At 39.7% G+C, this 25,653-nt stretch overlaps 1 protein-coding gene and 2 long non-coding RNA genes across 8 annotated transcripts in view; 2 read left to right on the top strand and 1 right to left on the bottom strand.

Moving 5' to 3' along the window:
• LOC145554524 (uncharacterized) overlaps window positions 1–9,779 on the top strand; it is a 13,869-nt gene extending 4,090 nt beyond the window's left edge. For 2 of the 4 annotated variants that reach the window (XR_014090496.1, XR_014090493.1), the window contains 2 exons: window positions 874–5,575; window positions 9,210–9,779. This is a non-coding gene — a long non-coding RNA (uncharacterized LOC145554524). The remainder of the gene's footprint in view (window positions 1–873; window positions 5,576–9,209) is intronic. The other 2 variants (XR_014090494.1, XR_014090495.1) reach the window with 2 other exon arrangements.
• The window catches only part of LOC103474286 (uncharacterized), a 27,494-nt gene extending 1,841 nt beyond the window's left edge, over window positions 1–25,653 (bottom strand). Inside the window, exons 1-5 of one of the 3 annotated variants that reach the window (XM_081614469.1) lie at window positions 25,519–25,653; window positions 4,234–4,273; window positions 3,808–3,853; window positions 1,115–1,184; window positions 807–1,027 (exon numbers count right to left, since the gene is read on the bottom strand). In XM_081614469.1, coding sequence (XP_081470595.1) covers window positions 807–1,027; window positions 1,115–1,184; window positions 3,808–3,853; window positions 4,234–4,236 — 340 coding nt within the window. In that variant the 5' untranslated portion in view covers window positions 4,237–4,273; window positions 25,519–25,653. Of the gene's footprint in view, window positions 1–806; window positions 1,028–1,114; window positions 1,185–3,807; window positions 3,854–4,233; window positions 4,351–25,518 lie in introns of those variants that run through there. The other 2 variants (XM_081614468.1, XM_081614470.1) reach the window with 2 other exon arrangements.
• On the top strand, window positions 19,238–22,030 carry LOC145554733 (uncharacterized). Its single transcript, XR_014090723.1, has 2 exons — window positions 19,238–21,361; window positions 21,922–22,030. It is a non-coding gene; the product is annotated as an uncharacterized LOC145554733 (long non-coding RNA).

Raw genomic sequence — 25,653 nt, 5'->3', positions numbered from 1 at the left:
AGAGGCACAGGGATTTGTTCTTTTTTCAAACATTATATATTATCGCTTTCATCTTCTATTTTCAGGACATAGTGAGATTTTTCCACATATATGAAAATAATATAGCTTCAAAAAAGTTACATACTGCAGCTTTAATGCAAGTCATCATCACCAAGGCCAAGCAAGAAAACATGGCATTTTACCTTGTTGATTCACAACACTGACCAACAGCCAGAAAGCTGTCTGGGGGTTTTTCAGCTGCACAGTTTTGATGAGCTGAATCCAAAAATCATCTTGGTTTTGCTCCATCAGGTCAACTTTCTGAACTATGGAGCAACATGAGCATCAAAATGCATGACTTGTTCTCACATCTGGATCAATGAGTGACGAGCAGGAGGAGAGATTCCATCAGGATGGAAAAGAGACGGAGAATTTTACACAATGAAGACATAATGTTCAATTCACATGTATCTGATTATTATTCAATTTACAGAAATCCAAGTTTGTAACATTTAATTGATGCACTTTGTTGAAAAACAAATTTTTTTTCTCCATAAACCTTTTTACATCAGAAATATAACATAAATGAACTGATGATGTTACAAAAATGTCATCAATTTAGTCAGAAGACCAGATTTTTCTAAATCAAATTAGAATAAAAACCTGACCTGATTGAGAAAAATGGATGTCATTTTTGGATTCAGTGGTGCAAAACAGTCCAAATTCAGTTGATAAAACATCGACAACTTCCAAAAATATTGTTTGCTTAAATAGCTCAACATCATTTTGTGCAGAACTATGAGATGGAATTAGTGTCAAATACTAACATTTCATTTCCGTTGCATTGAGGTCTATCAGCACTGTTTTATTTTCCGTTCTCTTCTTTCTTTTCAGTATGCAGGTGTAGTTGACTGGACTGGTTGGCAGCTGCGTGTCGGTGAACTCTTGGCATGAAGGGCCAGTTGACCCTCTCAGGTGAGTCCCGTTTGAGTAGAAATCACAGCTGAAGGATGGAGATCCCATGCAATTAGCATAATAACACTTCAACCTTCAAAAGAATAAGTAAAAAAATATAAATCATTTGAGAATATTTATAATTAAATGTCATTATTAAGTGTCAATAGCATATTCAAACCTTAAGGTGTTGTTCTTGGAGCAGACAGAGAAGATGCCAAAATCCCCTTGCTTTTGGGAAGAGACTGAGACTAGAGTCAGATAGTTAGTTGCCATAATGTCAGAAATAAACCAATTTCAGCCAATAGAGCTAGATTCACAACATATGCTCACTCCTCATTGCTTTGTCAAAAGCATTTTTAGACCACAAATTACAGGGAACGTTGCTTTTTGTTGAAATTGGGTTCGGATAAGAGACCATGAGCAGTCAAAATCCTATTGGTAGTGGTTAAAGGGGCGGTATTTTGTGTGTTTTGCATGGCTGAATGGTTGCCATGGGAGATTACAGGATTTCTGAAACATGCATGAAAGCATCAAGGCAACACTCCACGTATGTTTTTGATGAGAGGATAACAGTATGACATGATGCAAAACTAGAAAAAAGTCCATTTTACATAATACTGCCCCTTTCACTCTCTTAACGTCTTTGCTTTAATAAAACAGTGCTTGATATGAAAGCTCGTCGAGACATTTTTAAAAGACACCGGTCTTCAAAAGAGAATAATGGAGCCGATAAATACCTTTCAATAAAAAATTATGATATTCTGAGTATAACAGGAAACCAGTGAACGGAAGCTAAGATTGGGGAAATATGAGCTCTATTTGCAAGTTTTATCAGAACTCCTGCTGCAGGATTTTTTATCAGCTGAAGGCTTTTAGCTTCATTTTCCTGACTATAAAGAATTGCAGCAGTCCAGCCTTGACATATCAAATGCATCAACTAGTTTTTCAGCATCCCTCCCAAACAGGATATTTTCTAATTTTGGCAGTATTCTGTAGGTGAATAGTCGTGAACTAAGCAGTTTATTTGTCTCTTGTTCAGAGGCAATTTCTTTTTGTGTAAATTAAAGAAAGAGAAAACTTAGTTATATTGTCAAAACACCCGTCAGTCTGCTTAACTGATTGAGTTAATCTGTTTTTATGATTAGATATCATCAGCATATCAATGGAAATGTATCATATGCTGTTCAATAATTATACCAACAGGAAACATTTATAGCCAAGAGAATTGTTCCAGTCACAGAGCCCTGTGGTTCTCCACATGTAACCCTGGACTGTGCAGATTTATCGTTGACATGAACAAAGTGGAATCTGTCTGAAGGACTGGACTTAAACAGGCCTGGTGCTGTACTCAAGCCTTTCTCAGCGAATATTGTGGTCAGCTGTGCAAAAAGCAGCACTTAGATCGAGCAAGACGAGAACAAACACAAATTCATTATCCGAGACCAAGAGAATGTCACTAGTGACTTTCATCAGTGCTGTTGAGCTTCAAATCAATCAATCAAGTTTGTTTGTGTAGCATATTTCAGCATCAAGGCAGGTCAAAGTGCTTTACATCGAGAAAAACATCACTATGATGACATAAATAAGTACGCTCACATACTTAAGTAGCAACTAGTTTTAAAAAATAATGAATTTTAGAAAGGAAAGCATGATTAGATATAAATATATAATTTAGAGAGAAGGTTTCTGTGAGCCAAAATAAATCATTTTGATTATCACAAACCTAAGTATTTGCTTTGTTAGACAGACAGAAAAAAAATCCAACCAGCCCAGAGTATGATGATATAAATATTATTTAGGGGGGACGGAGGGGTGTTTTTATTTTAACAGAAAAAAAATCATATTTTTGTAGCCTATAAATGTGCTTTAAATTTAAAAGGTTTGGACCCCTATGAGCTGAGAAAAAACAAACTGAAAGGAAGTCTGTTAGATCACCTGAAAAAAACTAAACGATTCTCCACATCTGAAAGATCTGAAGAAGGAGAAAGAACAAAACGGCAAACATGCTGACAGATCTTTACTAAAGTCGTCTGAATGCTGACATTTTATCACAAATTGTTATTTCAAGGGTGTACATACTTAAAGAACAGGGTTAGAGCTTTTGTCATACTTGGTACATTTATCTTTTTTTTCTTCCTTTAAGTTGCACATGGATATTTCTCTTATTAAAAGAAAATTATTTTTATTTATTCTTTTATTTATCCTTCTTCCTTATTGCTTATTGAAAAGCACAAAATCATGGATGTTTCCCACAAATGTATGCACAATATATACCATATCATATGCCATGTTTCATTTAATCACATCAGATAAAATGCATTATAACCAACCAGAAAACTAAGAAGAAAAGTAAACATGAACACAGGGAACCGATCAGTGTTTCTCATTTCTGGTCCTCAGGAGCAACTGTCACATGTTTTAGCCATTTCTCTTCTGCCACACGTCGGACTTGAACAAGTGGGTAATTAACAGCCTCTTGCAGCACTTGACGGCTACAGAGGAGGACATGCAATCATTTGGATCAGGTGTTCTCGAACAGAGAGCACATCTAAAATACACAGGGTAATGGTCCCTGCAGACCGGAATTTGAGAAACACTGGAATAGAGCAATGGACTAACAGAGATATAATCAAATCTGGAGATAAACCGATTAGAGCTGGTTGTGGTGAATGATGAGTTGGGTATACACAACAACAGCAGCCATGGAAATCTTATAAGAATTGTCATGATTCCCAAAAGAAGAAACTGAGGCTCCTGTGATTTTTAGCCTCATGGACAAGCATTTTGAAATTAAAAAAAACATATAAAGACAGAATTCAAGCACATAACTGACAGTTCCTGTTTGTTTTAGTGCGACCGAAGCAGACTTACCGATGAGGAGGAAAAGCAGAAAGAGAGAGTTGACCATTCGCCTGGTCTGTAACATTTGACAGAACGACAACAAACCCAATGATGTCAGACAGAAAACCAAATAGATGGCATATTGACATATCTAAGACATTTAGCAAGATGCTCCATGTTTTTCTAATATACAAATATTTGGGTCTCATTCACAGTTTAACCTGGTGAAGCACAGAAAAAGCTCAGACACACTCCAAGAACAGTTTTAAAAGCCGGTGAAAACCTATTAAAGCACTGGATAAGAGAAAACATGCACCATTCCTGCATCCCAACTGGGGAATCTGTAAAAACAATTAGTTTTGTACAACACTTCTCATTGTGGAGCAACAGGTGTCATGGAGCGCCTGAGGTATTGATCGAGTACAAATGAGAAATGTAGCTGATTTTCAGTCTTACCATGGTTCCTTTTCTTCTTTTTTTGTCCTGAGGGTTACAGCTATGGAGGAAATACAACAATCAGTGTAAAGGGTGGGGCTGGACATGATGAGATAAACAGCTGGATTGGAGCCAGATGGGAGGTCTGTGGAATAAAAATGACTCTGAGTGCTGTACTGTACATCACATACTGTCTGCATCTGAGTGCATTTGGGGATTTCAAATGTAAGACGTACATTTGAGAGTTTTGGTTTTGTGTTGATGGTCTTTTCAATTTGCAACACAAATCATTCAAAGTTTAGTTGCTGTGAAATAAAACAAATTATTCTAAAGCCTTCATCAAAATGTGTACCTCTGACTATTTTTTTGGTTTTCCTATGCCAGCATAGTTGATATATTAAGCATGATTAACTTGATTAATCACAATTAATCAAATGATTGTCATTAATAAATCATTGAAATCATTTAGGAATTGATTAATTGTTAACTGGGGGATGCAAAAGCCATTTGCTGAAAAACACAATGTACTCAGAGCAATAATTAAGCCAAAATTGTTTAAAAAATTTTATATTTGTGTGCTGGAACCTGTTGGAGTTTGCAAAAGGCTTGAAACTAAAGAAGAGGCCAACCTTCTGTCATAAAATGGTGGCGTGGTGGTGAGGCAGAACGCTGACGGCCCAGGTTATGGATGAAAACAGTGATTTAATGAAGATCTCTCAGCTCACACAGTCCAAACAAGCAGGCAGCACAGTGGAAGGTAGCAAAGCTAACACTGGTAGCAATGACTGAAAACGAGAGCTGACGCCAACACAGGACTTAAGCCAGTTCTACTGTGAAGACTAACGAACAGACACTGAGGACTACACAGTTTACTGAGATGACTGAACATAAACTCAACGACTGCAATCTGACTTGCGACACACGATAAGGATCCGACAAGGACAAATACACAGAGGGTAATCAGGGAACTAGACACAGCTGGGAACAATCAACAGGGAAACGGGACTAAACACAAAAAATCTCAAAATAACTACACAGAAAAACAAGGATCACAACACCTTTCAGCAGGACGATGAGTGTAAAACAGAAAGTCAGAGGTACAACAGAATGTTTTTAGACCAAAAGCAAGTTCATGAATTGTGTTAGAAAGGTAACGTCTAGACTAAATTATAGAACCTGAGACTAGATTTATAAAAATACTCGTCTTCATTTCCAAAGATGAAAAAGAATATGTTCAAAATCTGATTCCAGCTCCCTCTGCAGATGACTCCCTCACACGGCTCTCTGGTAATCAGTGCACATCCTGTTTGTGGGGAAGGGAAGCGAAGACCCCCTGGGGGGGCATAACCTCTACAGCCTAAAGGTGAGGCTGAAACCAATTAGCATGATGTAATGTGTTGAATTCACAGCACAGCTTTAAGTTTCGCCTGCTCCTCTGGTCTGATCATGGTGAGTGTTGGTGAGGGATGACAGTTTTATCTGTTCTGTAAGAGTAAACAGCAATGTAGCACTTTAGACAGAAATCTACAATTACGATCAAGGGAAATTAATAATTAGTAATAATAATCCGTCACACCGGAGGGTGTGTTCCAATTACAGGGGGGTCACACGCTCAAGCCTCCCTGGTAGGTCTATTCAGGGGTCCGGGAGAGGAGGGTCCGTCGGATAGTCAAACATCGGATTCAGGAAGAGCAGTGTGGTTTTCGTCCTGGTCGTGGAACACTGGACCAGCTCTACACCCTCAGCAGAGTCCTGGAGGGTGCATGGGAGTTCGCCAATCCAGTCTACATGTGTTTTGTGGACTTGGAGAAGGCGTTTGACAGTGTCCCCAGGGGGGCCTTCTGGGAGATTCTCCGGGAGTATGGGGTACCGGGCCCTTTGATACGGGCTGTCAGGTCCCTGTATGACCGGTGTCAGAGTCTGGTCCGCATTGCCGGCACTAAGTCGGGCTCGTTTCTGGTGAGAGTTGGACTCCGCCAAGGCTGCCCTTTGTCACCAATTCTGTTCATTACTTTCATGGACAGAATTTCTAGACCAGCCGAGGTGTTGAGGGGATCCGTTTTGGTGGCCTTAGGATCACATCTCTGCTTTTTTCGGATGATGTGGTCCTGTTGGCTTCATCAGATCGTGATCTGCAGCTCTCGCTGGAGCGGTTCGCAGCCGGGATGAGACTTAGTCCCTCCAAATCCGAGGCCATGGTCTTGAGCCTCTTGAAAAGGGTAGAGAGCCTTCTTGGGGTCAGGGGGGTCGTCCTGCCTCAAGTGGAGGAGTTTAAGTATCTTGGGATCTTGTTCACGAATGAGGGAAGAAGGGAGCGGGAGATCAACAGGCCGATTGGGGCAGCATCCGCTTTGAAACGGGCGCTGTACCGGTCCGTCATGGTGAAGAGAGAGCTGAGTCAAAAAGCGAAGCTCTCGATTTACCGGTCGATCTACGTTCCCACCCTCATCTATGGTCATGAGCTTTGGGTCATGACCGAAAGAACGAGATCACGGATACAAGCAGCTGAAATGGGTTTCCTCCACAGGGTGGCTGGGCTCTCCCAGTCACCCTGGCTCTATCAGTTAGAGATAGGGTGAGAAGCTGGGTCATCCAGGAGGGAAACGTGGAGTGGATTCCAGCATTTTGAGATCTTTGCAAAAGGCTTATATCCCAGCCAGCGTTAAGATGGAACTTTTCAATGTGCAATCCTTATCCAACAAATCTTGTCTGATCCATGATCACATCCTGGAGAAAAACTTGGACCTCATGTGCCTAACGGAGACTTGGCACAAACCGGACGTGTATTGTTCCCTGAATGAAGCCTGTCCCTCAGGTTATAGTTACTTGCAGAGGGCCCGTCGCTCGGGCCGCAGCGGTGGTCTGGCTGTTATCTATCGCAGTAACCTAAAACTGTCTCAGCTGGCTCTTCAGGATTTATTCTCCTTTGAATGTTTGGCTTTTAATCTTAAAGCCCCGTTTCAAGCGAATATTACTTTGCTTTACAGGCCTCCGAAACCACATGTTTTATTTCTTTCAGAGATGCATGACCTTCTCACTTCTTTTTGTGCCTGCTCTGTGAAAAATGTAATTCTTGGAGATTTAAATATTCGCATTGATGACTCATTTTCTCCTTTGGTGGGAGATTTTAAGTTTCTTTTGGACTCGCTTAATCTCATTCAGCATGCTGATGCCCCCAATCACAACAAGGGACACGTTCTGGATTTGGTGATTACGGACACTATAAGAATTAGCAACTTATCTGTTTATGATCTGGGTGTTTCTAACCATAGTGTCATCTCATTAGACATTCCCTCAAGTTTGTCTGTTCCGGATGCAAAACGTTTTATTCAGTTCCGTGATCTGAAAAAATCTCTCCTGAGGCTCTGTCCTCTGACCTTCACTCTCTATCTGCTATTAACCACCTATCAGTAAGTGATTCTGTGGACTATTACAATCAATCTCTCCAGGAGCTTTTGGAGCTCCATGCTCCTCTTAAGTCGAGACTGGTGTCTTTCTCCCGTTCATCCCCTTGGTATACTAATTAATGAGCTGCGGAATATGAAAACCGCTGGTCGTGCCATCGAGAGACGTGCAAAAAAATCAGGTCTCTCAGTTCATAAACAGGCATACAAGGAACATCAGAAAGTGTAGGCCGTTTCCCTCAGGAAAGCGCGATCTAAGCACTATTCCAACATTATCAATAGCTGTCCGGAAAACTCTAAACAGCTTTTTTCTACAATACATCACCTCCTTAATCCCCACAAACAAATCTATGCTGAAGACATGACTCAACAATGCAATCTGTTTTTGTCATTTTTCAAAAACAAAGTAAACTCGATCAGATCTCAGTTTCTTGGTATCTCCGATTCCCGACTGGCCTCTGCTTCTGTGCCTTTTGGGTTGAACTGCCTTGATGACGTTGCTCAAAGCGAGGTAGAGACCTTCCTTAAGGGAATTAAACCCTCTTTCTGTGCACTTCATCCTTTTCCCCCCTCACTTATAAAATCAAAAGGCACTGCGAAAAGCCCATTAATTACTCAAATTATAAATAAATCACTGAAATCCGGCCATGTCCCTCTGTCTCTTAAAACTGCCATCATCAAACCCCTTCTAAAAAAACCCAATCTGGATCCTGATTCCTTTTCCAATTATCGTCCTATTTCTCATCTTCCTTTTCTTTCTAAAGTGCTGGAAAAGGCAGTTACTGCCCAACTCCAGCGCCACCTTCAAAGAAATTCTCTGTATGACAAATTTCAATCTGGGTTCCGTCCTGCTCATAGTACTGAAACTGCCCTGCTAAGAGTTACAAATGATGTTCTCATGGCTGCTGATACTGGCTGCACTTCCATTCTTGTCCTCCTTGATCTCACTGCTGCATTTGACACCGTGGACCAAAACATCCTCCTACATCGTCTGCATGTGGAAGTCGGTCTCGGTGAATCTGTCCTGGATTGGTTTCAATCTTTTCTTTCTAATAGGCTGGAATGCGTCTGCCTCGGCAACTCCAAGTCCCAGGCCGTTAGTGTGACCTGTGGTGTCCCGCAGGGGTCAGATCTAGGGCCTATGCTTTTCTCTCTTTACTTGCTGCCTTTAGGTAAAATCATTAATCGGCATAACATTTCATTTCACTGTTATGCGGACGATTTGCAACTTTGCATCATCTTCTACTTCACCTCCACTTACTGCGCTAACGTCCTGCCTGGAGGAGTCAAGACTTGGATGAACCATAACTTTCTTCAGTTGAACTGTTCCAAAACCGAGGCCATACTGATCGGAACGCCTCATCAGGTTCAATCCTCGACTCTGACGAGTATTTCATTCTCTGGACAAGACATTCCCATTTCCTCCGTTGGTACAAACCTTGGAGTTCGAATGGATTCCCATCTCACATTTGAAAATCACATTAAGCACTTGTTTAAAACCTGTTTTTTTCATCTTTGCAATATTTCCAAAATTCGTTCATCTCTCTCCCGTTCTGATGCTGAGACCCTCATCCATGCCTTTGTCTCCTCCAGGCTCGACTTCTGTAACTCGCTGCTTATTGGAGTCCACAGAAAACACCTTCAGAGGCTTCAGTACATTCAAAACGGTGCTGCCAGGATCCTAGTGAGAGCTCGTAAATGTGATCACATCACACCTACTCTTTACAAGCTTCACTGACTTCCTGTAACTTATAGGATTCAGTATAAAATTGCACTTATCACCCATCACTGTCTCTATGGAACCTCACTGGATTACCTGAAGGACCTCCTTACTTCACATTCAACTTCTAGATCCTTACGATCCCAAGCCTGTAATCTTCTCCACCTTCCTCGATCAAGACTAAGGACTATGGGTGATGGAGCATGTGCTGTGGCTGCTCCTCGTCTATGGAACTCTCTCCCGGACTATTTGAGAGCCCCGCAATTATTGTCCGATTTTAAAACTGGCCTGAAAACTTTTCTTTTTAGACAAGTCTACTCCACTTTTAAATGACATTGTTTTTGATTGTTGGTTTTATCTGTTTTTAGCTGCACCATGTAGCACTTTGAGATTTTTGTTAAAGAAAAGTGCGCTATAAATTAAATTGATTATTATTAGTCTTATATTATGTCTGTGGGAGGGATTACGTCTCTCGGCTGGCCTGGGAACGCCTTGGGATTCCCCCGGAGGAGCTGGAAGAAGTGGCTGAGGAGAGGGAAGTCTGGGCCTCCCTTCTGAAGCTGCTGCCCCCGCGACCCGACCCCGGATAAGTGGAAGAAAATGGATGGATGGATGGATCCGTCATCAAATGGTAACAGATTCTTTCTTTTTTTTCCTTCTTGAACAGTTTTAAACATCTCAGTTAGCATCTAGATGCTAGCATCCAAGCTATAAGTACAGGCATGTACTTATATTGGAAAATTAGATTGGAAAATTGAAACGTTTTTTTTGTACTAATCAACATATCGATGCAACTAAACTTCCACCTCAAAATGTAAACCAACTGCTCCAGTAAAACAGATTTGAATTCTTGGTTTCAGAGCCTTAGGAAGAGTTCATATTCCATGGTCTGTCATAATGTAGCAATATGTTGTTTACACTTCATATTTGTTATCAATTGTTGCAGACAAACAAAGGCACATGTTATAAACTCAAATGGGCCAGAGGCCAAAAGTTGACATTTTTGTCCATTTCAGGGTGGCAAAGTCTATCAATATTTTTTTGAAAAGATACATGTCTCTAGTTAATATTTTGGTATGATAGCCCTTCCAAAATGGTAGCTGAGTCATAGTTATCAGCTCATGAAGTAAACAACCCCTTTGGAAAAATTCTGTTTTTTTGAGACTGGTGTATGTGTGGTTTAGGCTCATGGTATGGGCATTTGTCAAAGGTCTATAATATAATGTTTGGTATCATCTTAAAGGGGACACTCTTGGCTCTAATTTAAATCATTTTTTGAGTCTCTCTGAACAACACAGAGATCACTAGAGGTCGTTAAACCAAAAATAATACACATTTTCCACACCTTTTGACCAAACTAAATACATTTCTGTTATCCCAGTGGTATCCAGGGAAATCGGGGACACAAGAGTTAACTAAATACTCAACAGACTCTAAAGAGTCAGAAAATTTATGATATGCCTACACTGTCTGTCTATGGGAGGCGATTATGAGCTGTAATTTGAAGTTACAGACTTGGGCTATAGCCTTAACTGGTTCTTTGGTGTGTGTGTGGGTGTGCGTGTGTGTGTGTGTGTGTGCGTGTGTGTGTGTGTGTGCGTGTGCGTGCGCGTGCGCGTGCGTGCGTGTGTGTGTGCGTGTGCGTGTGTGTGTGTGTGTGCGTGTGGGTGTGCGTGTGTGTGTGTGTGTGTGTGTGTGTGTGTGTGTGTGTGTGTGTGTGCGTGCATGCGTGTGTGTGTGTGTGTGTGTGTGTGTTGGGGGGTTAGTGGGGTTTAGATTAGAGTGTCACTCATGTCAAGTTTGTTAGTTATAAAAAAGTTAATCAGTAATAGTAGAAATGTACACTTACATAGACTTTAGGATGCTGTATTGGCCTATTTATCAGATTTTGTGAGTTTTTCCACCATGGGCTACACAATAGTAGCCCATGATGGTCACATAGAGACATAGCAGAATGAGGGAGGAGACCACCCTCATTAAATGACAAATTCTGAGGTAAAAATATGTATGAAAAAAGATTATTTTCAGATGCTTATGTGATACACCATAAAGTGGGAGAATTTAATTATCACTCCAGACCAAATTACCCTGTTAAATATTTTTTTAAAAGTAACCAAGGTTCGGGCAACGTCTCACCAGGAGACCGGAAGTGAGGAGCCCCGCCCCCTGCTGTTCAGACCGAGCTTGGGGAAGAAGACGGCGGTTGTCCTTTTTTTCTATCTGACGTCTTTACAGGTTAGTAATGAGAAACTGGTGAAGGCTGCCCCCCCCCGGTAAAAATGTGGAGTAACAATGTATATTTGGATATGATTTGTAATTTGATAGATGTGCTGAAACACTGAAAAAAAGGGGGATTTGTTAGCTACATTTTGGCTACAATGGTCAACTAACGGGTTCCATTCCCCGAACAAACATTGGTACCCTGACATACATTGTGTTGTTTTATCTGTTAAAAGTGAATTATTTTTATTATAGACGTTACTTTTTCTCCCTTTCTATGTAATCAATTAAACTGTAGTTATTCAGTTGGTCAGTAGTTATTCAAAACACATTAGAGCTTAATGTTTCGTTCATTATAACGTCTCAATCTTGCATTATTTAACATAATTAATCCTCTTATTTGAGAAATGTTTTTTTTTAATGTACATCTCTGCGCTGTGGATTAATTGGTGGGAGTTGATACTTTTTCCTCAGGTGAAGGCTGCGTGGTTGTTTTGGTAGCAGCAGAGGGACACAGGGATGTGATTGTTCTAGGAAGTGTTAATAATTTCATGATTTCCATAATTTGTAATAAAGAGACCGAGTTTGGGGAAGAAGACGGCGGTTGTCCTTTTTTTTCTCACTGACGCTGTTCGTCTTTACAGGCTTTGCTTCCAGATCAAAGGAGAAGCAGAAATTCACCGCAAGAAGAAAAGGAAAAACAAACAAACAAAAAAAAACATCATTTGTTACAACTGTCCATCATATGCTGAGACGTGTAACACTTAGGCTACTATTGACAGCATAATTCAGATTATTATATTATATTTCTGCCAACAGAAGATAACCTTAGGCATATCGGTACCATCTACATTATGCTTGCTGAGGATGTTGATGTCAATCAGGCCCACAAATGAGTTTGTTAAAAAATAAAATCAGTTAGATGTAACCATTAAGCTTCGGGTGACCAGCAGCATTGAACAGCCTTTGTTATTCATTTACTACCACATTTCTTTTAACCCATCTGTACCTGAGAGGAAGTTAACAACTGCAACACTCAACAGACTAAGGCAGTGGTCTCAAACTGCGTTCCTTAAGGGCCAGAGACCTGCAACTTTTAGATGTGTCCCTTGTAATACACACCTACATTCATTGGCTAAACTACCTTACCAGCATGCAGTCTTATTAGCAAAGCAGTCTTGGGGCAGCTGGCACATTTCTGAGCTCTTCAGCCTGTTTGCAAATCAGGAACAGTCGGTTAGCTTGCATGCCAGTGGTGCTGCGGGTCCTCACAAACATTCTAATAGATGGAGAAATTCATAGCAAGATGGTAAGCTATTAGACTATTAGATGTGAGGACATAAACCTCTACCAGCTGGCTGGCTATACAGACCATAGTCAGACACAAAGACAGAACTTTATTATCACCATATGCTGACATTAAACTTTATTGCCTTGAGTAATAGAATTACCAATAAAAAAGTGAAAAATTGTTCAAAGTATATGTTTATAGTCAAATAAAAATAAATATTTAAAATGAAAAATATGTAAATGTATAACTTTAAAAGTCAATGAATTTGTATGTCCAGTCAGTTCAGTTTTTAGTCCCTTAGGATCTTCAGCATGACTGTCTCCTGCTCTACACAGCAAATCCAGGAGGCCCAGATTAACTCTGTCAGATTTGATTTCAACACTTTTAAAGTGTCTATATGGGTCCACAGCAGAAAGTACTAATTTAACTCTTTTTGGAGAGTTAGTACCTTAACTCTTATAAAGTGTCAAATATAAAATCTGAGTTAATAATTTAACACTTACTAACACTAATTCAGTGTTAGATCTTAATATTGAGTCACAGAGTATTTTTTAAACTTCATAAGAGTTATTTGTAATTAATATTAAATAGGTACTTTATTGTTTTGAACTTTTAAAAAATCTTTTTAAAACAAACATTTAATAAAGAGGCAATGATTTTCTCTAATGCATTTATTTCAAAACATGCACCATAAATACAAAACATATTACAACGTGGAATAATGTGCATGTATCACATATTGCTTATTAAATGGTCTGACATATCAGCTGTGCTTAATACATTTTTCTTCAATACAATAAGCATGAAATTGTTCAAAGTACAAGGTGGAGAAAGTAAAGCATCCATCCATCCATCCATCCATCCATCCATCCATCCATCCATCCATCCATCCATCCATCCATCCATCCATCCATCCATTTTCTTCCACTTATCCGGGGTCGGGTCGTGGGGGCAGCAGCTTCAGAAGGGAGGCCCAGACTTCCCTCTCCCCAGCCACTTCTTCCAGCTCCTCCGGGGGAATCCCAAGGCGTTCCCAGGCCAGCCGAGAGACGTAATCCCACCAGCGTGTCCTGGGTCTCCCCTCCTCCCGGTGGGACGTGCCCAGAACTCCTCACCAGGGAGGCCAGCCACCCTCCGGAGGAAACCCATTTCGGCCGCTTGTACCCGTGATCTCGTTCTTTCGGTCATGACCCAAAGCTCATGACCATAGATGAGGGTGGGAACGTAGATCGACCGGTAAATCGAGAGCTTCGCTTTTTGGCTCAGCTCTCTCTTCACCACGACGGACCGGTACAACGCCAGTAAATCAAGCAGTTCATGTAATATGATAGAGCATATTTTCTTTTAACAGGTAGATTACCAGATATGTACATTACATAACAGACCAACCTGATAATCAGATCCATCATTTCTTATCCAGTTTCTGTTTCTGTTGATAATAGTCAGTTCCTCTCTGACTCCACCAGAGAGATGTCCACTCACTAACAGATTGTCTTCAGGTTGTTGTTCTGTTCATGACGTTTGGTCAGAGACACCAACATGCTCCTCTACTGCATCACACAGTCTTCAGTCTCTGAGTCGGACAGTCAGTGTCGGTCTCTGGATCATAACAAACAGAAACATAACAATGAGGAATGGAACGAAGGAATACATTTTACTACAACTCTAACAACAAGCATCAATTACAGAAATGTAGAGTTTTAGAGATATTAACACTTACATAATCATTTTTGGAGCTTGAATCTTCCTAGAATCCATGGAGGGATCAGGAGGGGGAGGTTAGGCTGACGACTGGAGATTCATCCTCAACCAGACTGGTTCTAATATACAAAAGGCAATAAAAGGATTAAAACATGCTGCAAAACGTATATAAGACACAACAGCGGGAATAATGCTCTAAACAGTTTTTAAAGGAAAAAATCGATCAGAAAGGTTGATAAATCTGACCAATATGCATGTAAACGTTAAACATCATGAAAAAACATACTGCAGATTATTAAGGATCTGTTCAAGTTAGCCAATAATTTGATTTAATGTTCACCGGCTTGATATTTTCCAACATTTTACTCCGCTAACATTCGGCATGCTAAGCTAAATATGCTAACATTCGGCATGCTAAGCTAAACATGCTAACATTCGGCATGCTAAGCTAAACATGCTAACATTCGGCATGCTAAGCTAAATATGCTAACATTTGGCATGCTAAGCTAAACATGCTAACATTCGGCATGCTAAGCTAAATATGCTAACATTCGGCATGCTAAGCTAAACATGCTAACATTCGGCATGCTAAGCTAAATATGCTAACATTCGGCATGCTAAGCTAAACATGCTAACATTCGGCATGCTAAGCTAAATATGGTAACATTCGGCATGCTAAGCTAAACATGCTAACATTCGGCATGCTAAGCTAAACATGCTAACATTCGGCATGCTAAGCTAAACATGCTAACACCGAGCCGTGTGGCGAACGTGACGTCTATCATACAGGTTGAGCTCAACTCAAAATTATAGTTATAAACCATCTCAGAAAAAAAGTAACTTACCAAGCGCAGTAAATAACTCAGACATGTGGAAAGTAAATAGTCCTGAAATGACTTGGCTTCTGTCGCTTCACTTCGGTGGGAGTCAGTGAATTAACTCCTTCAGTGTTAGAGCCGCTGGTGGAGTTCAGAGTTAAGAAGTGAAGTTATTGATTCTATTTTAACAGCTCTAGATTTGATACGGAAACACTTTGATTTAACACTGGATTTTAACTACTAATAATATACACCCCAGAGATACATGAACAGAATGTGACTCTATAAGTGTAAAATTAACTCTGCTTTTGCACAAAGTCTACTAACACCAAAACATTTAACACTTTTGAATTTGCTGTGTACGTAAAGCTGCACAGCAGCTTTACGTACACAGCAAACGTTATTAAATAAACGTTTAATAACGTTTATTAAAAAATATATTTTTTATTAATTAAAATTATCACTATGTCTTGAAAATATAAGATGGATAATCTGTCAAAAGAATTAGCTCCTCAGCCTTCTCCATGTGAACCTGCTGTCATCTGAACAATATTCTGCTCTGTCAGACACAACCAATCAGAGCCAGTGCTGTCAATCACCTCATATAGGCGCTGCTATACCCTGGTTTTCCTGGAACATTAAGTTGCTTCTCCACCATCAGCATATTAAGAAGCATGAACATGAGGTGATTGACACCTCCTGACTCGGTGTTTTTGACTGGTTGTTCTCTTAGCGCTGCCAATCATCCTAATGTCCGTGCTTCTAAATATGCTAATGGTGGAGAAGCAACTTAATGTTTCAGGAAAACTAGAGTAGAGCAGTGTCTTGCCTGCTGTTGTACACTGTACAGCAGTAAGTCAGTGACAGAATCTGGTCATCAGCTTCTTAGATGACAGAGAAAATGAGTCTCTGCTGGGCTTTTTTTAAAGAGATTTTTGGTGTTAAAACTCCAGGTGAAATCCTTTGAGATGTAGACTCCCAGAAATTCGAAACTGCTGACCCTTTCTGCTCACCATCTATGCTCAGTCCTGGATGGTTTGTCCTCTTTGTCCTTGAGGATTATTTCCTTTGTCTTCTTGGTATTCAAGGTAAGGGAATTCTCCCTTCACCATTGGTTTACCATGCTGAGCTCTTCTGCATGGTAAACCAATGGCTTACCATGGCTACCACGTTAGCCTTTGATCCTCTTCTGTATATAGTTGTGTCATCCGCATTTTTGAACAAGACGATATTGTTCTGGGTAGTTTTGCAGTCGTGGGTAATCAGGGAGTAAAGGACGGGGCTGAGGACACAGCCTTGGGGCATACCAAAGCTGTGTGTGACTGCAGAGAAGGTAAGGGAGTGGATTTGGACCTGCTGGGGTCTGTTGGTTTAAAAATCCCTGATCCACCAGCACAGTCCTGCTCCTAGTACCAGGGACTCTAGCCTCTCCACCAACTTGTCAGGAGTTGATGGAGTTAAAAGCTGAGCTGTAATCCACATCCAGCATCCTTACAAAGGTATAAAGTAATATCAGTATGCTTATTATAATAAGTCTTGCCATTACCTTTTAGTTTTTGAACAACTTTCATTCCACCAATGATCTATGCAGATTATTATTCAACATCAACTGATTCTTCCAACTCTCTTGCAAGAGGAAACTTGCTAGAGTTATGAACATGAGAAAAGGCCATGGATCTAGACCAGTGTTTCTCAACCTTTTTTGGCCCAGCGCCCCCCCAGCCTTTATCCAGGTCCCTCACTGCCCCCCACCAAAGAATTTGCAGGCTACTTTGCACTGACCATTATTTTATAATTAATATTACTATCACTATTGTAGATGTTTTGATTTTTATGCTTGTTTCTGTATTTATCATCAAAAATAATTTCCCAGAAAACAAAAAAGTCATGGGAATAGAAATTATTTTCATAGGTGTCTATGAAAAATGCAACAAACATTCAAGTTAAACTTGGTAACAGCAGCCAATCAGAGTGGAAAAAATATTCTTATTCTTGCCATTTTCTAGTTGTTAAATATTACAGAAAACGACCAGATAAAAGATGTTCAACATGCCAGTTTAAACTTTGAACTATTTGCAAAACGACTGAGCTCTGCAACATTAAAACATGGATAGAACTATAACTACATTAATCATAGCTCTTCTTCTCTTCAGTGTTTGTCAGTTTCTGGTGGTGCAGCTCTGTGCTGCCTTCAGGAGAATGGGACATCAGAGTATCATCCATAAAACTTCACCCACATGGCATTTATTGTGCAAACCAGAGCTTTCAGTGGAAAAACTAAAGTTCCAGGTCCTTTTAATGCCATACAAATATGAGACAGAAACATGGATTATATCTTTATATAGACCTGTCTATTGATTATAGATTAATAGTTTTACTGGACAGAAATTACAAAGAACAAATCGGGTTCTTAATCAAATCCTCCATCCATCCATTTTCTTTACACCCTTGTCCCTTAGTGGGGTTGGGAGGGTTGCTGGTGCCTATCTCCAGCTGGCATGCCGGGCGAGAGGCGGGGTCACCCTGGACAGGTCGCCAGTCTGTCGCAGGGCAACACAGAGACACACAGGACACACAACCATGCACACACACACCTAGGGGCAATTTAGACAGACCAATTAACCTGACAGTCATGTTTTTGGACTGTGGGAGGAAACTGGAGTACCCGGAGAAAACCCACCATGCACAGGGAGAACATGGAGACTCCATGCAGAAAGACCGGGGCCGGGAATCGAACCCAGAACCTTCTTGCTGAAAGGCAACAGCTCTACCAACTGCGCCACTGTGCAGCCCTTAATCAAATCCTAATGAGTCAAATTGAAAGTGTCATGGAGTCATCAGCCTCATGACATTAACACTGACATGAAAAATAATATTGAAGAAATAAATATATCAAATCTAATTAAAAACATAAATAAGTGATCAGTTTTTTACTGTTATGGTCTGTAAGATATATTTATTCTCAGTACTAGATGTGGTCTCAACAAACCCATGACATTTCAACAATATTATTTTACCTTTTATCTGGAAATAGTGTCTGTTTATTCTTGCCATACAGTCTCTTGCCATACCAGTTTATTCCTCTGTATTTACTAGATGTGTGCCGATCGATCGGTCACCGATCATAATCGGGCCTATTTTCGTGAAAAAGTGCATGATCGGTGATCCTGCCTGTGCAGCTGGTCTCCTCTTTCCTTCACATTGCGCAAACGCGCAGCAACAAATCCTAAGCGATGTGGAACTATAACGCACTGAGTGAATGGGGAAGTTTGCGTGTTGCGGCGGAAAATTGAAGCAGGTCAAAATGCATAAACACAACGAAGATAATACGACATAAAAACAATGCTATACTTGATGGAGTTTGGCTACATCGAGGCTCACTGCAGTAAAAAAGACATATGGAGGATCAGATAGCAGGTAAAGCAGCGCACAGCTACAAACACTCACCAGGATTAGCATGATGGTCAGAAAGCTAAACAAATAACCCACAAAATTATTTAAGTCTTGGAGCTGCGATGTAAGACGCTGGTTCTGCTCTCGCTGTTGAACCGCTGCTACGCTACAGGTAGTAATATTTGACAGACGGAGCGCCGCTTCTGCTCCACCTGGTAGTGACTCTCACACCGAACCTCTGTTTAAAGCTGCAGCATCTAACCTAGAAAAATACATTTTACGTACGTATTAAAACTTTCGCTGTCCTAACATGAGACAGTTAATCTCTAAAAAAATAATCGATCTCCTCCCTGTTCTGCATATTTACTCCGCTCAGTCAGAAACAGCCACTCAGAACTAGCAGTAATCAGCTAGCCGCCATGCAATCAGGAAGTTTTCATTCAGTAACTCAGGATTGTTTAATGTAATGGATCCTGTATTTGCCTTTGAATGTTAAGTTTTATACTTGAATTTTTTGGCAATGTTGAGAGGTTTTATTTTGGCTCTTTGCATTATTTAGCCTCTTCAGAGCCTCCATATGTTATCAGTCTGTTAAAGATAGTATTACTGATAACAGTACAATTTGCACAATGCCTGTTTTGTTTAGTTTTCTTCTTGGAAAAAGTTATTAAAAACAAGTTTTTGTCTAAATTAAGGTGAATTCATGGTTCCTTTTTCCACATAATGTAACCGGCAGTGTTTATGATTTAAAAAAATACAAAAATAATTATGTGATCAGTATCGGTAATTGGTATCGGTGATCGGTATCGGCAATCGTCCCTCAGGGGGTGATCGGTATTGGTATCGGCAGAAAAAAACCTGATCGGCACATGTGTAGTATTTACTTTAGTTTCTTAGTTTATTCTTGCATTTTGTTCTTCATTCATTTCCATTTAGTTTCATTTGATTAGTATTATCCTCTCTTGGTTTATTGCTATGTCCACTTTAGTTTATTTCCTGTTAGATTTATTTTATCGTTTATTAACCATCAGTAATCTTCACTCATCACCTGCTGTGCCTCCTAATCGTCATGTGTTTCACATCATGTTGATTTTTTCACTGTTCAGCGTCGGATTCTCTGTTTTTATGCCATAATTCACATCTAGTTCGTCGCTCCGTTTTATGTCCCGCTACTCCTGTTTCAGAGTTTTGCGCAATGTGCACATCTTTTTTTCTTTTTTTTTTTACCCCGTATGGTGCAGGGCGGTTGGGAACCGTATCGATGGGGAAAAGGCAGACTGACATAAACCTTTTAAAACAAGGGAAACAATTTCGGTATTCTGATTGTTGAAATTTAAAAGTGCTGTGGTACCGTTGTTCTATCACACCCGTTTCATACCGGACCACTTACAGCGCCGGTGTTAATGCTATAAAATGAACGCTACGAAATACAGTTTTAGCAAGTTGCTCAAAGTCTAAACTGGTATTGTTGTGATTGTAAGGTGTAAAGTTTACCTTCGACCAAACGCCCCCCAAAGGAGTCCCAGCGCCCCCCTTTGGCTGCCTCACATGTAACTTGTCCGCTCTGATGAGAAGTTACCTACAAATAAGTCCATGTTCTTCATATAAATCCTACAAGGGTCAAGTACAGTACCAGAAAGTCCGACCCAGCTTGTTAGTTGCTTTATGTCAGAGTCAAATGTATCAAATGCTGTACTGAGGTCCAACAGAACCAATTACGTGGTCCTCCCACATTCTGTATTTATGTGTTTTTCACTGAACTCTTTGATTAGGTCTAGTCTCAGTACTGTGGTGGCCAAAGAAACCACATCGAATGGAAAGTTGAAGATTGGCCTGTATTTATGAGGTGGTGAATTTTTCAGATCGTTTTTGTTTTATTCGTGGTGTTCAATTACTGCCATTTTTTAACCCCAGGGGAAAACATCTGATGAATTTACTACTTGACTCAGATCAGATGCACAGGCAAAGACCTTTTTATGGGTAGGATATCAAATCAGCAGACCAGTAGTACACCAGGCAAGTAAACCACAATGATTTGTGTAGTCAGGTGTCACCTATAAAATATTCTCATACAAAACTGCCAGAAAAATATACCTTGAACAGGCAACAAAAGCAGTACAAGACAATGGACAAGATTTCACAAGTACAACACAAAAGGGGATGTTTTCAGAACTCAACTGGCCCTCCCATAACAGCCTCTCCGTTTTGCACAGCACACACTGACCTTGTGTGCTTGGTCCATCTTGTCTTTAAAGTTCCAATATTTATGTAAAAAAAAATATATATTTTTTACATATTTGTTAAAATTATCATTATGCTGTGACAGTATAAAACAGGTATTCTGTGAAAAAAATGATCACCTCTGCTTTCTCCCAGTGCTCCCAATACTAACTGTAGAAATACACTGCTCAGTGAACCTCACTGTATCAACGGTCTCATCCATAGACATGAATACGTAGAGGCCTCATGGAGGCTGAGTCCTACGTAACAGCGTCGCCATCTTCAATGTGTCAGCAGGGCGAGCGGAGCTCCTCAAGTCCTGTGCTGTGTGTTTCAACCATTTTACGAAACAAACTGGATTCATTAGGATTACCTTCCCCAGGTAAGGATGAAAGATCAGAATTACTTGACTTTGCAGCCAGAAATTCGCTTCTAAACAACTGAAAAATATTTCCTATGTAGCTTAATTGGCCCGAAATAACCGCTGATTGTTAGCATAGCAGCTAATATAACCGCTGATTGTTAGCATAGCAGCTAATATAACCGCTGATTGTTAGCATAGCAGCTAATATAACCGCTGATTGTTAGCATAGCAGCTAATATAACCGCTGATTGTTAGCATAGCAGCTAATATAACCGCTGATTGTTAGCATAGCAGCTAACGTTTCATACTGTTTTCTAATGAGAGCTGATGAGAAACCGCTGTTAGAGGAGAAGTTAATTAAAAACCAGAGGATTTAGTGAGGAAAGGTCAGTCAGGATCAGAGCTGGAGCTGCTGGTCTTCAGTCTGTTTCCAGCTCAGCTTCTCCATGTCGGTATTTAGCTATAAAGATGCTACGAGTCAGAGCCCAACATGCTGAAAATGTCTTTTTCTGAATGTGAAGGAAACATGTATTTTCTATTTCACTTTTGGAAAATTTCTCTTTTATCCTTGGCTTTAGCCTGTGAACCAGGACGTCTCAGAAGTCATTGAGTTCTCCCAGTGTGACCAGCAGACTGAAGCTTGTGACCAGTGTTCCCAGTATAATAAAAAAATGTTTCATTCTTTTACTTTTTGTGTATTTTTAAATATCTCAATCTGAAGTATTAGTACATTAATGTAGTTTATGTAATTAAATAAAAATAATTTACTCTGTTAGAATTATTTTTACTCTTTCCTGTCAATAGCAGAGTTGACATACTGTAATAAATATTTATTCTCTTGATAAAATAAGAAAAATATGTAGTTTAATGTTTGACAATGACTGATTTATAAATCAAAAGTTATTTCTCAATAACGTATAAAAAATAAATACAGGAAAATTATTTGTTTCTTCTCTTGAAATGTTAAATGTACATTAAATTATGGAATTATGTAAATATATTCTTTAATAAAACACTGTAAAATGAGTCTGTTCATCAATGTTGATATAAAAATTATCAGAATCATTTCTATCAAACATTGTGCTCTTTATTCAGAAATGCCCCAAAACAATTAAATAATCATATCAAAAGTTAGAAACTCTGTCTTTAGTAATTTCTTTGATTGACAAATATATTAATGTGTGTGAGAAAATGTGTCAATGGCAGGTATTAACTTAAATACTTTGTAGAACGGCACTTTATAAAGTTCGGTCCATTCACTTGTATTAGCTTACTGGCACATATTCCACATTCAACATGGCGGACGCTGTGACGTGTCGCAGCAACGGGCCGACCCGCTGCATGAGGCATCACTGTCGACCTCTCTCATGCCCACTCCCTCCTTTTTGCTCTTGGCTAAGTTGCAGCTGGTTTCCCACAACATAGACCAAAGTTTCTGCGAGTTAGCATGGCTACTGATGACGGTGGATAAACAATTAGCCCATTGAGCAGTTCAGAGGAGGTTGGCTGACAGCTCTAAGGCCCGCCTCCTGGCTCTGGTTACCAATCAGTGCATTTTTTTTGCAGATCGCTATAGTAGTTCAGAGAGGAGGTGGAGGAGCTTGATATTTTTTCAGATTGTCTCACCGTGCTGTGACGACATGGTGACAGTTTCAATCAATAAAAATGGAAAACACGTTTTTGCGAAAGTTACATACTGCAGCTTTAAATCTATCTTGATGAATACTGTTCTTGCTCAGGAAATTGATGAACCAACTTCATAAAATGCTTCTGGTGTAGATTTAACTGAATTAAAGGGCAATGAGTAACTGTTCAGTGACTGTTTGAACAGCCGTTTCTGCCTATTGATTTATCACCACTAACTAAACAAAAGTTAAGACCACAATGCGTGTTGAAACAACGGTCAAACAAACTTGTTCCAGTCTTCTGACCTGAGGTTCTCTCATTGTACACACACCTTTGCACTTTCTTATGTTGAAATACTTGTTGCTGGAAAAGAGCGCACAAGAACGAAATTTTTTTTAGAGATGCATAAAAATGCAAAGCATTTTATCAAGCGTCCAGATAAGGTTAAAAGTACCTTTTGAAAATATCAAACATGAAGAAGGTATCAAAAATTCTTTCCATTAAGCCTCATTTCTGTATTAAAGATGTTTTTATTGATCTGATGTGATTTTCTAATCTTAAATGTATTTTCATTAGTAATTAAAAACTAAAGGCTTGAGAGCATCCATTATTTAGTCAATATATGTTACACTAGCTGAATATAATTAACTGAAATGAATATGACTGTAAAACACAACACTGACACAATCCTGGAAAGTGCTTTGATCAAAGTTACGATCGTCTAAAAAATATGCCTCAATATTTTTTATCAGTCCTGTGCCCCTGATTCTGACATGCAGTTTAACTAATTATTGTTTCATTCATTTTTCTGAGTAACGACATGCTTTCCTAAAATACACAGCATTTTTTTCCACCCTGGAGGATATTAGCACATCTGATTTGTTTATTGATAAAAAAAATGGACTCAGTTTCCTGTAAAGTGGGTAGGACCTGTTTGCGAAACACACTGAAACATCCCACACTGTTTAAAGGGCACCATTTCGCAACTTTGCTCACTGTATGACTATCGCTTTCACTGAGAGATGGTCGGAAAAAAAACTTAAACAGAAACAATCCAATATCTACAAATACATTTGAACATATGCAAAATAGATTTTGACCGCATGTCTGTTTGAAAAGTGTGTCAGTCGGTTGGAACCCATTGTTCCGATGCTAAAAATTAGCTAAAGTAAGCTACAATATACTTAATAGCATGGAGAGTCACAAGCATGTTGAATAACAAGGACTTACTCCATTTAGTAAGTTTAAAATTGGTGTATAAGCTAAAAATAGCCAAAATGCTAATGTTACCCTAAATGCTATTAGTGGCATGTGGGGTATCACCATGTCGTCTTACATTTACTTCCTCATTCAGTGTGCTAAACATGGCTAATAAATGAGATAATAGCTAAAAAGGCTACTAGTAGACTGCTAGTGGGGAGAATGCACTGCTAATGTTTGTGCTAATGTTAATGCACTGCCTTTTGATTTTTACTTCTGCAAAAGTAAAATTCAGTTGTTTACTTTGTGGCACTTCGGATGCGTTCATACTACAGCTTGAAGTGACCCATTTCCGTTTTCTTTTTGTCAAATCAGATTATTTTGCTGTGACTGTTCACACTTCCAAATAAATGTGACCTGTATGTGTTCTGCAGTGTGAATGATCTGAAAGTGTCCCGCATGCGTAGTAGAGGGCGAAATAACGTCAGCGTTCTCAGCGTTCTGCCCATAAACATGAACGGGCTCTTTGCACCTACGGCGTTGACGTCACATCTCCAGGAGCTAATGCGGGTCACTTGTTTCCGCTTTGACTTACCATGACTGCTAGAAAAGACTAAGTCGTATTTCAGATGCAAAAAAGCAATACTATAAACATTGTTGTCTTACTAATATAATGGACTTTTAAGTTTTCATTAATTTCCAAGCGATCCTGAATTAAGAAGATTGTGGCTTGTAAATATTTGCCACTACCAGTTAAAGCTGCACAACACAAAGTTTGCAGCCTTCACTTCACTCCGGATCAGCCTAAAAATACCGGGGATACGGATGGTAAATAAAAGAGTCTCCCTGAGTTATTTCCATGGAATCACTTCTGCATTAAGCCTGAAAGAGCGAGTTTATGAGAACTAGAGAGCAGACCAGAGCCAGACAACCGAGCAAGTGATCCGCCTGTAGATACTGCTGTAAACACGTCCTATCTGAGCTCTGAACAAGAATCATGCAAAGGTAATAAAGTTAAATACCACAGAGACCATAAGGGACACGGTCAAATTTTTTTAAAAGCAGCAACTTTGAACCTGAACAGTCAGCTGAACCAGAACTCTGACACCAGAGCTGCTACTGTTAAACTATGAGGCTTATTGTGCTCCGTCGGGCTTCGGAAGCTAAAAGCCCGAACCGTAACCTCCCCGTTAGTCTCTGACACTAACGACAATAATAAGATAAAAACATTGTCCGTTAGAATGTTTAGATACTTAAATAGCACATTTTTACAAGAACAATGTCAGAGAATATTGCCTACTAGCATAAGCTAAGGTTAATGTTAGCCACAAAGTTTAAGTAAAACTCACCTTAGTATCAGTGAATGAATAACGAGGCGTACATCTTAAACCTTTCTCCAGCTTGTTGGGGCTTCGGATCGATATACAAACCTTGGCCAAGCCCTGCAAGCACCTAGTGTAAAAGGATATTTTTATTGGTTCGGA

Source organism: Poecilia reticulata, chromosome 13 (assembly GCF_904066995.2).
Source record: "Poecilia reticulata chromosome 13, P_reticulata-male-v2, whole genome shotgun sequence".
Lineage (NCBI taxonomy): Eukaryota > Metazoa > Chordata > Actinopteri > Cyprinodontiformes > Poeciliidae > Poecilia > Poecilia reticulata.
This window is presented reverse-complemented; position numbering and strand designations above follow the sequence as displayed.